General features: G+C 43.5%; 1 protein-coding gene and 1 long non-coding RNA gene across 2 annotated transcripts in view; one reads left to right on the top strand and one right to left on the bottom strand.

The window, feature by feature from the left end:
* The window catches only part of ARHGEF10L (Rho guanine nucleotide exchange factor 10 like), a gene marked incomplete at its 5' end in the record, with an annotated part of 86,224 nt that extends 72,681 nt beyond the window's left edge, over positions 1-13,543 (top strand). The window contains 3 exon segments of the mRNA XM_077456356.1: positions 2,031-2,205; positions 8,452-8,574; positions 10,617-13,543. Coding sequence (XP_077312482.1) covers positions 2,031-2,205; positions 8,452-8,574; positions 10,617-11,149 — 831 coding nt within the window.
* A 1,821-nt stretch (positions 13,544-15,364) lies between these two features.
* The window catches only part of LOC143933068 (uncharacterized), an 84,294-nt gene continuing 81,630 nt past the window's right edge, over positions 15,365-18,028 (bottom strand). Inside the window, exon 4 of the long non-coding RNA XR_013262992.1 lies at positions 15,365-15,546. This is a non-coding gene — a long non-coding RNA (uncharacterized LOC143933068). The remainder of the gene's footprint in view (positions 15,547-18,028) is intronic.

Genomic DNA, 18,028 nt, shown 5'->3' with positions numbered 1-18,028 from the left:
GTAAAAGGTTATAACCAAAAACGGTCAATTGTGACAGTATTTATTTATTTTAATGAATAAAATTAAATATAAATGGCCGTACAAGTTTATGGCCAAAAAACAGTCCATTGTGACTTACTTTATTTAAATAAAAATAAATAAAAAATAAATGCCATACAAGGTTATGACCAAAAAAAAAATAACAAAAAAGTCAATTGTGACCGTATTTATTTAAATAAAGTAAAAATAAATGGCCGGTTATGATCAAAAAACAGTCAATTGTGACCATATTTATTTTTTTATTTAAATAAAGTAAAAATAGCTGTAAAAGGTTATAACCAAAAACGGTCAATTGTGACAGTATTTATTTATTTTAATGAATAAAATTAAATATAAATGGCCGTACAAGTTTATGGCCAAAAAACAGTCCATTGTGACTTACTTTATTTAAATAAAAATAAATAAAAAATAAATGCCATACAAGGTTATGACCAAAAAAAAAATAACAAAAAAGTCAATTGTGACCGTATTTATTTAAATAAAGTAAAAATAAATGGCGGTATAAGGTTATGATCAAAAAACGGTCAATTGTGACCATATTTTTTTTATTATTTAAAGTAAAAATAGCTGTAAAAAGCTTATAACCAAAAACGGTCAATTGTGACAGTATTTATTTATTTTTATTTAAATTAATAAAATTAAAAATAAATGGCCATACAAGTTTATGACCAAAAAACTGTCAATTGTGACTTTATTTATTTAACTAAAGTAAAAATAAATGGCCGTACAAGGTTATGACCAAAAAAAAACAAAAAAACAGTCATTTGTGACCGTATTTATTTAAATAAAGTAAAAATAAATGGCCGTATAAGGTTATGATTAAAAAAAGGTCAATTGTGACCATATTTATTTTTTATTTAAATAAAGTAAAAATAGCTGTAAAAGGTTACAACCAAAAACGGTCAATTGTGACAGTATTTATTTATTTAAATGAATAAAATTAAAAATAAATGGCCGTACAAGTTTATGACCAAAAAACAGTCAAATTGTGACTTTTTATTTAAAAGTAAAAATAAATGGCCATACAAAGTTATGACCAAAAAATAAAAGCCAAAAATGTAAAAGCAAAAAATTAAATGTTTTTTAATAATATATATTCAATTAGCATGAAACCAGGGCAGGCAGGTATTAATTAGGGCTGAATGTGATAAACTAAGAGTTAATAGTAAACTATATAATTTATTTATTATATATATATATATATATATATATATATATATATAGTGTAAATTTTTATATAATTTTTCATTTGTAATGTTTAACTGATGTCAAATGCACATCAAAAGTTCAATTTTGCTCTACAGTTTCTGGGAATGAAACGGTAAATACAATGTAGCAATGGACTTTTCTTGGTATATCCAGACTGTAACGCCCTGTACACACGGTCGGAAACTCAGACGGAAAAGGTCCAATCAGATTATGTTGTCGGAAAATCCGATGGTGTGTGGGCTCGATCGTACTTTTTCCGTTTCAAATTCAGACGGAAAAAATTTGAGAGCAGGATATAAAATTTTACGCCAAAAATAAATAAATAAATCAGATCGGACTTTTTCCGATCGTTTGTAGCAAAGTGCCACGCATGCTCAGATTAAATTCTGAGACCAAAGCTATTGGCTACTAAGCCTCTACGTAGTCCCGTCATATGCAGCGAACGTCATCTCGTTCCGAAACAATCGGATTTTCCGCCAACTTTGTCCGACCGTGTGTATGCAGCACCAGTTTTGGACGAAATCCGTCAGGAAAAAAAAATCAGACGGATTTTGTGGTCGGAATGTCCGACCGCGTGTACAAGGGCATTAGCGTTGGGCGTCCTGCACACTGGATGTTATAAAAACGCCAATAGCGTTCGCTGTAGAATGCCGCGTTTAATGCCAGTTTACAGGTATGGTGTAAAGTCTATGGCCGGCAGATATCTGTAATCTCCACCCCTCCCCCCCCCCCCCCCCAGCATGTTGGGGACGTTTCCTCTATGTCACCTCTCCTTCCTTCTTGTACAGAGTTTTGAGGCCATTCAAGATGAGGGGGTGAGCGTCACTCACATGATCAGAGCTGGCGGAGGAGTGTGGATGGCGTTCTCAGAGGGCTCATCGATACGTCTCTTCCACACCGAAACTCTGGAGCTTCTACAGGAAATGAACATTTCTACCCGCACCTTATCCTTGCCAGGTAATGCCTTCTATTCTTGCCATTGTTACTGCCGGGCAATGCCAAGGACTTACCTCTTTCACTGCTAGGTAATGCATGGCACTTACAGTGGGGGGGTGGGGGGGGGGGGGGCAAGTATTTTGTCCCCTGCTGATTTTGTACATTTTTGCCCACTGAAAAATGATCAGATTATCATTTTAATGGTCGGTTCATTATAACAGTGAGAGACAGAACAACAACAAAAATATCCAGAAAAAACGCATAAAAAAATAAAATAAAATAAAAATGTGCATTTTAACCACTTAAGCTCCAGACCAACTTGCAGCCAAAAGGACCACGCCCCTTTTTGCGATTCAGCACTGCGTCGCTTTAACTGACAATTGCGCGGACGTGCGACGCGGCTCCCAAACAAAATTTGTGCGTCCTTTCTTTCCCCCACAAATAGAGCTTTCTTTTGGTGGTATTTGATCACCCCTGCGGTTTTTATTTTTTGCGCTATAAACAAAAATAGAGCGACAATTTTGAAAAAAATGCATTACTTTTTGCTATAATAAAAATCCCCCAAAAATATATAAAAAAAAATTTTTTTTTCCCTCAGTTTAGGCCGATACATATTCTTCTACATATTTTTGGTAAAAAAAATAAAAAAAAAATAAAAAAAAAATCGCAATTGGCGATTGATTGGTTTGCGCAAAAGTTATAGCGTTTACAAAATAGGTGATAGTTTTATAGCATTTTTATTCATATTTTTTTTTTTTACTAGTAAAGGCGGTGATCAGCGATTTTTTTTTTTTATTTTTTTTTTGTATTTTTTTATTTTTTTTATTGTGACTGCTACATTATGGCGGACACATCGGACATTTTTGACACATTTTTGGGACCATTGCCATTTATACAGCAATCAGTGCTATTTAAATGCACTGATTCCTGTGTAAATGACACTGGCAGTGAAGGAGTTAACCATTAGGGGGCGGGGAGGGGTTAAGTGTGATGTGTGTTTTTTTTTTTTGTTTTTTTTTTTTTTTACTGTTGGGGGTGTGGCTTGGCATGTGACCTCACTGATAGTCTGTTCCCTGTTTATAGGGAACAGACTATCAGTGACAGCCACACTAGGAAGCACGGGGAGAGGTTTGTTTACACAGACCTCTCCTCGTTCTTCAGCTCTATAACCCGATCGTGAGACACCAGCGGCGATCGGGTCCCGCGGCCACGGAGCCCAGGACCGGGTCGCGAGTGGACCGCCCTTGAGACCCACAGCTGAGCACTTAAAGAGCCACGTACAGGTATGAGATTGTGCCCAGCCGTGCTATTCTGCCGACATAAATGTGCAGGAAGCGGTCCTTAACCACTTCCCACCCGGCCAATGCACATATACGGCCGGGTGGGAGCCGCCTACTCCTGATATGACGTTCAGGAACGTCATTCAGGAGTAGCGGGATCGCGCGCGCCCGCGCAGCGGCGCGATCCCGATGCGCCCGTGTCACCCGGACACGGCGCATCTCAGATCGGCAGGAGGGCTCTGTGATTGGCCCTCCTGATCACATGACGGCCGTGTCCAATCACGGCCGTCATGTGATGTAAACAAACAGCCGGTTGCTAGGCAATCGGCTCCTCCTCTCCTCACACAGAAGTCATCGCTGTGGAGAGGAGAGCAGATCGCTGCAGCCGGCTGCTGATCAGTGAGTATGAGCTGCTTTTTACAGCTTTTTACTCACTGATCACCAGTCTAGTGTACACAGTAAACACACCACACAGTAAACACATCACACAATATAAACACAATGTCCCCACACATGTCCCCAAAACATACATGTCCCCAAATAATAAAAACACATGTCCCTAATAATAAAAACATGTCCCCCACATATGTCCCACTAAAATCACATGTCCCAATGATTATCTGCACACATATGTATGTGATCACCTGCACACATATGTACATGATCATTTGCGTACATATGTCCGTGATCACACAAACCAATTATTATACACTTAACGGATTTTTTTTTACCAAAAACATGTAGCAGAATACATTTTGGCTTAAATTTATGACAAAATTTGATTTTATTGGATTTTTATTGAAGTAGAAAAAAGAAAATATTGTTTTTTTTTTTCCAAATTTCCGCTTTTTTGCGCTTATATCGCAAAAAATAAAAAACGGAGTCGTGAATAAATACCACCAAAATAAAGCTCTATTTGTGCGAACAAAATGATAAAAATTTCATTTGGGTACAGTGTAGCATGACCGCGCAATTGTCACTGAAAGCGCTAGAGCGCTGAAAGCTGAAAATTGGGCTGGGAAGGAAGGGGGCGAAAGTGCCCTGTATTGAAGTGGTTAAGCAGTTAATGAGAGAAATAAGTATTTGATCCTCCATCAATCAGCAAGATTTCTGGCTCCCAGGTGTCTTTTACACAGGTAACAAGCTGAGATTAGGAGCACTCTTAAAGAGAGTGCTCCTAATCTCAGCTTGTTACCTGTGTAAAAGACACCTGTCCACAGAAGCAATCAAATTGCAATCTCTAAACCATGGCCAAGACCAAAGAGCTCTCCAGGGATATCAAGGACAAGATTGTAGACCTACATGAGGCTGGAATGGTCTAAAAGACCATCGCCAAGCAGCTTGGTAAGAAGTTGACAACAGTTGGTGGGATTATTCGCAAATGAAAGGAACACAAAATACCTGTCAATCTCCCTCGGTCTGGGGCTCTATGCAAGATCTCGCTTCGCGGAGTTTCAATGATCATGAGAATGGTGAGGAATCGGCCCAGAATAACACGGGAGAATCTGGTCAATGATCTCAAGGCAGCCGGGACCATAGCCACCAAGAAAACAATTGGTAATGCACTACGCGGTGTAGGGCTGAAATCCTGCAGCGCCCGCAAAGGTCCCCCTGTTTAATAAAGCAAATTTACAGACCCGTTTCAAGTTTTCTAATGAACATCTGAAGGATTCAGAGGAGAACTGGGTGAAAGTGTTGTTGTCAGAATCAGATGAGACCAAAATCAAGCTCTTTGGCATCAACTCAACTCTCCATGTTTGGAGGAGGAATGCTGCCTCTGACGACAAGAACACCAAGCCCACTGTCACACATGGAGGTGGAAACATTATGCTTTGGGGGTGCTTTTCTGCTAAGGGGACGGGACAACTTCACCGCATCTAAGGGATGATGGGTGGGGCCCATGTACTATCAAATCTTGGGTGAGAACCTCCTTCCCTCAGCCAGGGCATTGAAAATGGGCTACTGGTTATTCCAGCATCTCAATGACCCAAAACACACGGCCAAAGCAACAAAGTCATGGCTGAAGAAGAAGCACATTAAGGTCCTGGAGTGCCTTTAGTCGGTATCTCCAGACCTTAATCCCATAGATAATATGTGGAGGGAGCTGAAGGTTTGAGTTGCCGAACGTCGGCCTGGAAACCTTAAAGCAGGAGTCCGCCGTTTTTTTTTTTTAAAGCCAGCAGCTACAAATACTGCAGCTGCTGACTTTTAAACCCGCCCAGCGCGCCCGCGATGTCAGCACCCGAAGCCGATCTCTCGATCGTCTCTCGGGTGCTGCCGCCGCCATCTTGGGTATGGGAATCAGGAAGTGGAGCCTTGTGGCTTAATTTCCCTGTTCCCTACTGCGCAAGCGCGAGTCGCACTGCGCAATAAGGATGGTCCCCGCTGTCTCTGGGATCCGTGTGTTTCCCAGCAGGCAGCGGGGGACCTTCGGAAAGGGGCGTAGATTCTGCAGAATCTACGCCGGAAGTGGGTGCAGATACCTGTACTGTACAGGTACCTGCACCCCCCTCCCCCCTGAAAGGTGCCAATTGCGGTGCCGGAGGGGGGGAGGGTTCCAATGAGTGGAAGCTCCACTTTAGGGTGGAGCTCCGCTTTAATGACTTGGGGAGGCACAAAATCCCTCCTGAGATGTGTGCGAACCTGGTGGCCAACTACAAGAAACATCTGACCTCCTGTGATTGCCAACAAGGGTTTTGCCACCAAGTAACTAAGTCAAGTTTTGCAAAGGGATCAAATACTTATTTCGCTCATTTAAAATCCAAATCAATTTAGAACTTTTTTTGAAATGCGTTTTTCTGGATATTTTATTTGTTGTTCTGTCTCTCACTGTTAAAATAAACCGACCAATTAAAATTATAGACCGATCGTTTGGGCAAACGTACAAAATCAGCAGAGGATTATTTACTTTTTTTTTCCCCTCACTGTACCTCTGTCGCTGCTGGGACCTGCCCCTTTCAATTCAAAACGTAGTACTTGCTCCCTGTCACTTTAACACCTGGGACCTGTCCCTGTCCTTGTCAGGTGACACCTGGGACCTGCCACTGTCCTTGTCAGGTGACACCTGGGACCTGCCACGGAATGCCAGGGACTGTCCTCTTTTGCGCAACACTTGGGACTTGCCTCCGTCACTTTTAATGCCTAGGACCTGCTCCTGTCACTTTAAAAACATAGGACTTGGCCACAATCACTTTAACGCCTGGGACCTGTCCCTTGTCCTTGCCGGGTAACATCTGGGACTTCCCCTGTCACTTTTATGTCTGGGACCTCCACACGTCCTTGCCAGGTAATGCCCTGGGACTTTCCTCTGTCACTTTTAATGCCTAGGACCTGTCCCTTGTCCTTGCCGGGTAACATCTGGGACTTCCCCTGTCACTTTTATGTCTGGGACCTCCACACGTCCTTGCCAGGTAATGCCCTGGGACTTTCCTCTCTCACTTCCCATGTAATGCCTGTAAAATTAAACCAGAACTCTGGGCAAACCCCCAAAAAACATGTTGCTGTAATTGCTTTAAAAAGTGCTCAGTGGAGATGGTCTATCTTTTACATAAAGTCTCTATTTAAAACGGCATGCCGATGACTTGCCAATCGAGTTGCCGTCGTTTTTAAATTTGCACCCTCATCAATCCAACTTAATGTTTTTATGTTCACAATTTACATCAACCATTTAATTTTTATTTTATTTTTCTTGCATTTGAATTTAGTATTGAAATGGGAATAAAGCTCTCCTAAAGAAAATGCCTAATGTTAGTTAAATGTACGTAATGATGTTACATAATGGTTTGCACGAAAGTGATATCTTTTTAATCAGTAGACTTTGATGATTATATTTTGGAGTAATCAAAGTGGGGGGGAGGGGGTGTTGCTCAAATGTTGTGCTGGGTAAAAATTACACAAGACTGCTTTTTATTCAAATTTGTATTTAGTCCCAATTAAAATGAAAAAAATTAAAATTAATTTATCGAAACGTTCTACCAATTTAAAGCCCCATCTACCCCCCCCCCCCCCAAAAAAAAAAGGTTTTATAATACGTTGGATTAGACTACAAAAAAAAATGGAAATTTGTTATAAATATATTATTCTATAATTATAAAATTGAAAGTGTGTGGAGCTTAGACATCGTCAAATAGTAAAAAAAAACATTATGGGGCTTGAGGAAGAAAAGGTCCCGGGGTGTCAAGCAGTTAATGCTAGTGACAGACCACATCCTGTACATCTTTTTTTTATTTTTCCCATCGTTCCCGTAAATTCATTAGGTTAATCTTTGTGGCCCCTTTTTTCTGGATCTGTAGCTGGCAGATCCCTGGAGGTACTGAGCCCGCTGCCTGTAGAGAAGGATAATGAGGAATAATTAGTCGTCGATAGAACGTTGATCTGTGCGGGAAGAGCCAAAATAAAAACACTTCATCTAAATTACCAAAACACAAATTCTGGAAAAAAGTTTTAGTGAGTCTGTTTATGATTTTGTAGGAAGCTGAAGGATGACTGTTCCATGGTCTGTCTACCCTCCTCCTCCTCCCCCCCCTCCCGGTACCGGGTGCACATTGGGCAGCCCCCAGGTGTGCTACAGCTCCACTATTAAGCAGATGTTTTGTCTCCACAGGAGAGACTAGATAATTAGCGGAGATGAGTTGTCAGAGCGCGGTTGAAGGGCCAGCTTGATGTCTGTCCTGGGGTTGGATGTCAAGCTGAATGTTTGGGATAGCGAGTATGCAGCTAACGATACAGTACAGATTGGCCGGGACCCCTCTCCCTGGCTCCCGCCTGGAGATAATCATCAAGCGGTAGGCATAATCTGAGCTGGCACCCTCAACATGTTAATCCCTGGCAGGAAGCGAGAGCCTTTTTTTTTTTTTTTTCCCCTATCTGATGTGTTATTGTTTTTCCAACTAAAAGGTGCAGCGGACCTACGTTGGCTTTGTAGCTTGTTCTGTTCCTGCACCCCCATGTCATCTTCTCTCCCCCCCCCCATATCTTTTCTCCACAGGGCAGAAGAATCCAAAAGTCACCACCCTGATGATATGCCAGGGTTTGCTTTGGGTGGGCACTGACCTTGGCATCCTGATCACATTACCTGTGCCAAAGTTAGAGGGCATCCCCAAAATTACAGGTAGGTGTCTTGACTGTTGTGCTAGCTCTGGTTTTCTGTTGATTGCTCCCTACAATTTAAAAACCTCCATTCTTGACTATAAAGTTATTTTAAAGTAGACCTATACGCTACCCTTTCCTTTCTTTTCTCCTTAAATTCTTCTCCCTGCCACAGCTAGTTACATGACCAGTTCCCAACACATGCTCGTGGATGAGGTCTTCTGATGGAGAAAGGAGAATCATTTAAGGCAAAGCATCTACCTGAATGACACCCTCACCCTTTGACTGAAATAAGATGGCTAAATAATCGTCTGGTGTTTGGTCATGTGACTGGCACCAGCAGGGAAAAAAGTTCTAGGGTAACAGTATTTCTGACCCATGCCAACATCTCTTTGCTTGGAGGGGTCATTTTTCCAAAGGGAAGTTCTGCTTTAATGCCTGCAGGAATTTAGTCTTCACCCTAACCAACCTTCAGCTCTGCTCTTTAATCTTTCCAACCTTTTAGTCCTTGCATATAAAATTTATTTGTTCATGGTCCTAGCCTTGCAAGTGAGCCCATGGGAGGGTGCCTAGGCACGGCCGTGCAAGTGGAAACCAGGCGCTTACTAAGCCAATTCCAAATGCTGATCGCTGGCATTTGATAACTACATGACAAGAAACCCAAAACAAGTGTTGGTTGGCTAACGGAAATGGGTTAGATCAGGGGTCTCAAACTGGTGGCCCTCCAGCTGTTGCAAAACTACAAGTCCCATCATGCCTCTGCCTGTGGGAGTCAGGCTTGTAACTGTCAGCCTTACAATACCTCATGGGACTTGTAGTTTCGCAACAGCTGGAGGGGGCCGCCAGTTTGAGACCCCTGGGTTAGATACTTTGTACCATTTTTACTTCTGTCTGGGCCTCTGATAGAGTTCTCTCTTCACATACTTTTCCCTAATAGCTGGGACAGGAAAACAGGAAAATTGCCTCCAAGGGAGCCATAGACCACCATGCAAAGTCAGAGCCATGAACAAATACTTTTATATGTCAAGATCAAAAGTTTGAAAAGACCAAAGAGCAGAGCTGAATGCGCTGCTTATTAGGATGGAGAACATATTCATGAAGACAATAAAGCAGGACTTCTTTTGCAAGAATGACTCCTATTGCTTTTAGAATGGTTGGACCCTCAGCCACAGGCTCCAGTTTCCCCTCAATTCCTGTCCTGGTGGCTTCTTGTGCAATAGCCTATCACCAATACAGAAAGTCAGAGGGGTGCTTTAAAAGTAATATTCAGACAGTTGAGCAAAGGATGGACCTACCTTCAGTCACTTTGGGGTTGTGACACACATGTTGCTTTCAAGGGAGCAGAATGTGTGTTCAGGCACAGCTTTTGATTGGCTGCCTTTGGCAGCCCATCTGAATATGGGTCCGAGATATGGAGCTGAGGTGAGCTCTTTCCCTGGCGTCTGCACTGTGAGGACAGGCCAGGGAAAATACTCATCTTGGCTCCAAACAACTGTTGAGCAAAGGATGGCTCCCATGAAGCCCCACCTCAATGCAGACCCACTGGTATTGGAAGGAATGGCAGTCTCAGCCTGGGCTGCTTTCAGGCCATGCCATGCCACAAGGAGTCATGCCATTCCTTCCAAGACCAGTGGGTCTGCATTGATGTGCGCCTTCATGGGAGCCATATTTTGCTCAACAGTTGTTTGGAGCCGAGATAAGTTCTTTCCCTTGCCTGCACTCAGTGGTGGACGCAAGGTTGCTTTCCCTTCGGTACGGCACACATTTTTCATATCCAAATGCACTGTCAAAGCCAGCCAATCAAAAGCTGTGCCTGAACACAAATTCTGCTCCCTTGAAAACATGTGTCACAACCCCAAAGTGACTGAAGGTAGCCCTGAGCTGCTGTTGGGCAAGTATTTCACACCCAAGGGGTGAGGCTGTGATGAAAACTAGCTGAGATCTCGGTACAGATGAGGTCCCCTTTAAGATAAATCGGTGCTACTAAAATCTGAACAACTAGTTTTAAGTGGAATTGCCCTTTTTAATAATATATATATTTTTTTTAATTATCTGTCTGTACAGGAAAAGGGATGGTCTCATTAAATGGACACTGCGGCCCGGTCCAGCTCCTCACCGTAGCCTGCAGCACGATGGCGCCCGAAGCACTGCGTACAGAACAAGGCTCTACAGAGGATGTAAGAGAAAACGAGGCCTCTTCAGAACCGAGAGACACCGCAAACTGCCACTCACAAGAGACGGCCTCAGACAACCTCCCCCCATCACGCAGAAAAGGAATTCTCCTTCAGTATCGCCTTCGGGGAACGTCGCATCTGCCCGGCCACCATCTTTCCACCAGGGAGGGCTCCAGAGGGGACAACAGCACCCTGGAGACCAGCGAGGAGGATGGCTCCATTTATGAAATGACGGACGATCCCGACGTCTGGTTTAGGAGCCGGCCGTGCGCCAGGGACACAAATCGTAAGGAAATCACTTCGGTGGTCATTGTGTCTGGTGGACCTGGCTATCGGAACTTCAATCCTTCAAACAGTAGCAGTCAATCATCTGGGGACACAGACAGCACGTTGCTAATGTGGCAACCCCCCCTCCTCTTATAGCCTCTAGGGTTCCCTCTGCGCAGAGGGGGGGAGCCAACAATGCTGTTACGTTTTGTCGTTGGGTACGAATTTGCCAGATGGCCTGCAAGGAGTATTGTTGATCCTTGATTGGGATTTGAACTCATCTGAACAGGACGCAGGAATTGGGTGGTAAATTATTTAACAAATTCTTAAAGCGGACCTTGGAGTACAATTCAAGCTCTGCAATATAACGTTCAGACCTCCTCCCGCTCTAAAACTCCACCTAATTTTAGTAGTTCCAAAACATAGAGAGTTATACTTGCCTTATTACTGTCTTCTGTATCCCTGGGCGTAACATAACCGTCCTTCCAAGAAGATTCCTGAGGAATGCAGAAAGAGCAAAATCTCGTTAGACACTCCTACCCTCTTAATGCTCTGTACTGCAGGATCTAGCCTGAAGGTGTGCGATGTCATCCTCGCCTTTTGAACCATGGGTGGAAGATGAGGGTGGGGATTTTTAAAGAGGAAGGGGGGGAGTAGACAGTATAAGCAGACCTTGTATTTTACTGCAATGTCTGCTTTAGGTCATAGGACTGAAAATCTATTTGCACTTTGTCTTCCAGTTCTCCTTTATAGTCGGTGCAGTCTGCGGGTGTGTTGCGGTATGTTGTAAGATGGTTCTGGGCAGTGCTGAAAATGTAATTATGGGAAATTAAAGGACCAGAAAACCAAACTTCTAGGTTACGTTCATTTGTAAGGCCTACTAATACTCAACTGCAGTGACAATGTGCGGATGTTTCTACACTATCTGGCCAGCAAGATTGTGGGCACCGTGACCATCACACCTTTTTTATAAGCTTGATGGACATCCCACTCAAAAACCATGGGTATTAATAATATGGAAATGCCCCCTCTTTGTTCTAATATAAGCCTCCACTCTTCTAGGAATACTTTCCAGAAGACTTTGGAGGGTGTCTGTGGTAATTTGTGCCCATTTGTGAGGTCAGGTGCTGATGTTGGATGACAAGACCTGGCTCACAGTTGGCATTCCAATTCATCCCATAGGTCAGTGATGGCGAACCTTGGCACCCCAGATGTTTTGGAACTACATTTTCCATGATGCTCATGCACTCTGCAGTGTAGTTGAGCATCATGGCAAATGTAGTTCCAAAGCATCTGGGGTGCCAAGGTTCGCCATCACTGCCATAGGTGTTCAGTAGGGTTGAGGTCAGAGCTCAACTTCCTCCACTCCAAACTGGACAAACCAGGTCTTTTATGGAGTTGGCTTTGTACACCATCATGGTGGAACAGAAAAGGGTCTTCACATAACTGTTCCCACAATGTTGGAAGAACACAATGGTCTAAAGCGGGGATATGCAATTAGCGGACCTCCAGCTGTTGCAGAACTACAAGTCCCATGAGGCATAGCAAGACTCTGACAACCACAAGCATGACACCCAGAGGCAGAGGCATGATGGGACTTGTAGTTTTGCAACAGCTGGAGGTCCGCCAATTGCATATCCCTAGTCTAAAACAGTTCTCAAGTACCCCCAACAGGCCATGTTTTGTGAAATGCCATTAAAATAACCGTTGTAAATACCAAGCCATTGACGTTGATTTTAAAAGCATGACCTGTTGGGGGTACTTGAAGACTGAGGCTGGGGATTCGAGTTCCTCCACACCAATGTGAGCTTGCTTTGTACACCGGGGCACAGTCATGCTGAAACAGAAAAGGGTCTTCACCAAACTGTTACCACAAGGTTGGGATAACACAATTGTCTACAATAGTGGTTCCTAACCTCAGTCCTCAAGTACCCCACAACAGGCCGTTTTTATGAGAATTTCCCTTAGATGAAATAGCGGTGGTAAATACCAAATCATTGACAATAATTGAAGACATGGGGATACTTCAGGACTGATGTTGGGAACTCCAGCTCCTCCGCACTAAACTGGTCATACCACGTCTTTATGGAGCTGGCTTTGTACACAGGGTACAGTCTTTGTGGAACAGAAAAGGGTCTTCACTAAACCGTTACCATAAGGTTGGAAAAGCAATTTGTCTACAATGTATTTTGTATGTCGTAGTGTTAACAGGACCCTTCACTGGAAACACCTAAACCCCATCATTTGGAAAGGGGTCCACATGCTTTTTTTTTTTTTTTTTTTTACCATATAGTGCATTTTAACACTTGGTGTACTTTTGTTAGATTTTGAGAAAGAGAGTAAAGTTTGAAGTCGACATGATACTCATTAATGGGCAACTCAAAAAATGGATGATGCAAGATATTTGATCACCTTTCCAGTATAGTCCCAATGAAAGTGCCTAGTGATAAAACCTTCTGTGTTTTGAAAGCTTGTATCTTTAAACCTGAACTCTGGCTGGGGTAAGCAAATATTGTATAAAATCCATTGTCCATGTGTATTCTTCTTGAATCTTGGTGTGCTTTTGTGTATTTCTTCCTGATCTGTGCTTTAATCCAGTGTAAGGCCTCCTGTAATAAAGACCGCCCACTGCTGCCCTCTCTCCCTGTGCATGGTGACTAGTCTGCTCTCCGCCCCCTTCTGTAGTGGGTGGAGCATGCTGGGCCCCTCCCCATAGCTCTGCTCTCCTTGTGTAGGGTGACTGGTCTGGTCTCTGCCCCTCCTGTAGTTTTCTGCAGCCAGCTTGTAGGTGGGTGGAGCCTGCAGGGCCCCTCCTACAGCTCTGCGGTCTGAATAGGCCATGTGCTAAAGATGAGAATATTTCATTGAAAAGTATATGTACCCAGATTTCAGCTTTAAAGCACATCTCGATCCACAATTGCAGATTTTTTTTTGGGGGGGGGGGGAGATGATTTACCTTCTGTGCTAATCGTGGTCACTACAAAAGAAAGTGATATTTTTAGTTGTCACCAGAACAGGATTAGTGAGAAATTATTATTCTCATATCATAGATGATTTCCTGATCTCACGACCAGTTGTGTCTACAGGAAGTGAAGGGAAATCTCTTCCCAATGGGTTTTAACCATCTCTACTCCATCCAAAATGTAGAGAATGTGGTTTTAGGTATACTTCAAAATGTTGGGTCGTCTGGCCAGTAACTGGGTCAGCATGTAGCCATATCAATTGGACTTGTTCTGTAATGTTGTTGAAGACCCATTTAGAGCTTATCCATGCCAATTCTTCAGTTCTAATGTGTGGAAGGGAACATACCACAAGCGACCTATTATACTGCTTTTGGTGCTGCTCAACGTAGAGGTGAAAGCATATCCCCGAGTCCCATAGCATGGGGTGTAGACTTATCCTGATACCAATCCAGAGGGCTAGTGAATGTAAAGAGGAAACGCTCGCCACTACTCCCAACTAGCCCAGGTAAATAAACGATAAAGAGTGGCCTCTGTCTACAGGTCTCCACCAAGCCACATATTCTGATGCATTTCACCCCACCCACTGGGATTAAGTCATAGGGCAGTGATGGCAAACCTTGGCACCCCGGATGTTTTAGAACTACATTTCCCATGATGCTCATGCACTCTGCACTGTAGTTGAGCCTCATGGGAAATGTAGTTCTAAAACTTCTAGGGTGCCAAGGTTCGCCATCGCTGTCATAGGGTCTACAACTAAGCCCGGGTGAGAGGGGCAAAATTAATCCTGGTGTGGATTGGTGGAGACATGTAGGCCAAGGCCACTCTTTATTGTTTATTTACTTGGGCTGGATGGGAGTAGCCGCAATCCTTTCCTCTTTACAGAAACCTACCCCAACGTGTATGTATATGTGTGTGTATATATATACAAATATATAATACTTCCACATATCTCCACACAGGGAGCATGGACACCTTCATCCAACAACCATGGAATGTGTCAAAGCAGATGTTGATTGTCCAAGAATAGACTTGGTTATCCAGGAGTAACATCTGCCTTGACACATTCCATGGTGATTGGAGAAAAGTGTCTGCTTCTTAGGTGGATATAAACACTGGAGATGTTCCCCACACTCCTTAGAACTGAAGAGAACTTTTAGAGTTGCATAGGAACAGGTGTCCCGTGTCCCCCCCACCCCCCCATTGGAGGAATTTATCCTCATCTCTTGCTCTGGTGACAACTCAAAAATGTTGTCTCAGAGACGATTGTCAATAGGAAAAAAGAATGTGAAGCTGCCAGGGGGGGGGGGGGGGATGGCAATACAAACTTGATGGGTTCCAATCCTCACCCTATCTAAAATTTAAAAAACAAACTCTTGAATATAAGTTAAAATCAGTCCAAAATATCTCCTACCCCACTCTACGAGGCTTCTGAGAGTCCTGAATTCTCTAGCCAATAACATACTTCTGGGCCTGCCTGTTGGTCAGCTTTAGTTTTGGTTGGGTGCTCCTCATGTTTCTGGCTTGGATTGGGCTCGTACGGTCAGTCTGAATGTTGCATCTTTAGGCCAGTGCCAGGGAATAGTGTTTGGCCTATAAAAAAAAAAAAAGTGATTGTTTGTTGCACAAGAATTGGCATTGTTTGGCAAATTTTGGAAACCATCAACATGCACTAACATTATGGGTGCTTTTTTTTTTTTTTTTTTTTTTTTTTTGTGGTGGTAATCGTATCTGAAATGCAAAATCGAATTTTCCCGAACCCGCAATAACAACCCTTCAACCCAACTCCATAAACATAATTACAAGCTCTACCCCCCCAATGATAACCCTTAACCCCAATTCCAGAAGCATAATTAAAATTGCAACCCCCAATGGTTACCCTTAACACTAAAACCATAAGCGTAATTACACAATAGCTGTTTTCTGATCTCCAATCTGAACTCCCGGAATGAGACAACCTATACCAGTGATGGCGAACCTTGGCACCCCAGATGTTTTGGAACTACATTTCCCATGATGCCCATGCACTCTGCAGTGTAGTGAAGCATCATGGGAAATGTAGTTCCAAAACATCTGTGGTGCCAAGGTTCGCCATCACTGACCTATACCATGGGTCTTCAAACTACGGCCCTCCAGTTGTTCAGGAACTACAATTCCCATCATGCCTAGTCATGTCTGTGAATGTCAGAGTTTTACAATGCATCATGGGATGTGTAGTTTCAGAGGGCCGTAGTTTGAGGATCCCTGACCTATACCATTTCAGTGGATACCCCTGTACTATAAAAGAGAGAAATTCTTGTTTATTCTAGGTATGCATGAATAAGGTGGACTTACCTCCAGTACTGGTCTCAAGCCTAGGGGCTGGTCTCTCAGTGTCACTGCCCCTGCATTGTAGGTCAGGGGGTGAGTATGCCGCAGTGACCCAAAGCTACTTCGTAGGGGGATCAGTCATATGGACTGAGAGAACCTGTCAGAGCCAATTATAAAAGGTAAGTAATACATCTTACCCCTGCACCTCCTTACTGAACAAGCCCCTTGCAATGCATGGTGGGGCCCCACTGCAGGGGTAGAATTTGTCTAATCCCTGTAGTTCGGATTTAATTTGGCATCAAAACGTTCTTGAGCCCATCTGCAAAGGGCAATAACGATGTGCAGCAACTGCTCAGAAATATTTCACGGTTTCTGACTACAGAAATTGAAATCTCATTTTTGCACATTTACTGCTCTTTGCACTTCCTAACCGAGCCAAGGAACCCACAGACAAGAGATGACAGGTACCCAATCTGGCCAGCCAAGGGCCTCATGGGGGATGGGGGGAGAAAAACGGTGATGAAGCAAGTTAGACACGTTTGTCTGATCGGCACACAAGGATGAACTTGTGCTCTTGCTGGAATCTCATTTAGCAGAATGTCTGAAGGAAGAACTTGTCTTGTTTCTGATAGAAGCTAAGTGCATGCCTTAAACGCGGTCTTTGGAATTGGATTTCATGGCGGAACTCTCACAGCCTTCCTTTGAGACACAATAATGAGGAGCACCGCTGTTAGTTTTCCGTTGCCCAGAAAAGTAGTCATTAAGACGCGGCAGATTAATGATGAAAGGGCCGCGCCACTCGTAATGTCAACAGTGGCGCTCGTGCCTCGTTAGGAAATCGGCTGCATCGAAATAACGACTCCAGTTCCATCATCATCTTATTTCGACGCGAGAGTGATGCTGCCTAATCATAAACATGCCGAAAGCAACTTTGCTTTAGGTGTCGGCCATCACTTGTGTACTTGGCAGTGCCGCTCGCCAGCCGTTTTACCCACTAAGACGTTTTACTCACAACTCTAATAAGTAAATAATATCGGGCCCATCCCTTGGTTATAGGCAGCCTGAGGACTTACCTAATTTAAAGTTACAAGCCGTCTTTGCGAGAACGGGGAGGATGAGGCTGCTGACGGCGGTGGGGTAGTGGAGCATTCTGATTGGCTGCCGACAGGAACACAAATTGTCAATTAACTTTAATATATCGGTATAATTTTACATAGTGCTACTTTGTTTTAAAAGGAAAGCTACGGGTTTTTATAGATATACAAGTGCATTGGATCAGAGTAACGCCTATAATCCTTTCAATGAATCTTCTCATTTTGGAAATTTTGTGTCTCTGTACAGTTTGTAAATATATCACAAAAGTTCAAGATGGCGTCTGAGTGCCGCTCATTCCTGATGTAGGCGTCTTGCTAAAGAACAGACAGGGGTGCCGTTACTGGAAGACCTCCTTAGGTGCACCAAACACTGCAATCCTTCCTTCTCACTCTCACCGAGGTTTTGACATCTTTGACTTTGGTGCTTTGATTGGGTTGCAGGACCGGCATGGGCCTATGTCCCAAGTTGGAGAATTCAAAAACCTCGGTGAGAACAGGCAGGAACGATTGGAGCTGTTGTTGCACCCAAGTAAGTCTTTAAGCTCAGCTCCACTCCACACCCCCATCCTGTTCACCAAATTTGGTAACGCTCTCACAAGAGTGCAGGATAGCATCGGAGAGCTGTTCATTCCTCATGTAGACGTCCTACTAAAGAACAGACAGGGGAGCTG

The sequence above is a fragment of the Lithobates pipiens genome, unplaced genomic scaffold, assembly GCF_037356315.1.
Source record: "Lithobates pipiens isolate NorthernLeopardFrog02 unplaced genomic scaffold, aLitPip1_a1.2 Scaffold_27, whole genome shotgun sequence".
In the NCBI taxonomy this organism is placed as follows: domain Eukaryota; kingdom Metazoa; phylum Chordata; class Amphibia; order Anura; family Ranidae; genus Lithobates; species Lithobates pipiens.
Note: the sequence above shows the minus strand (reverse complement) of the source record. Positions and strands in the feature narration are given on the sequence as shown.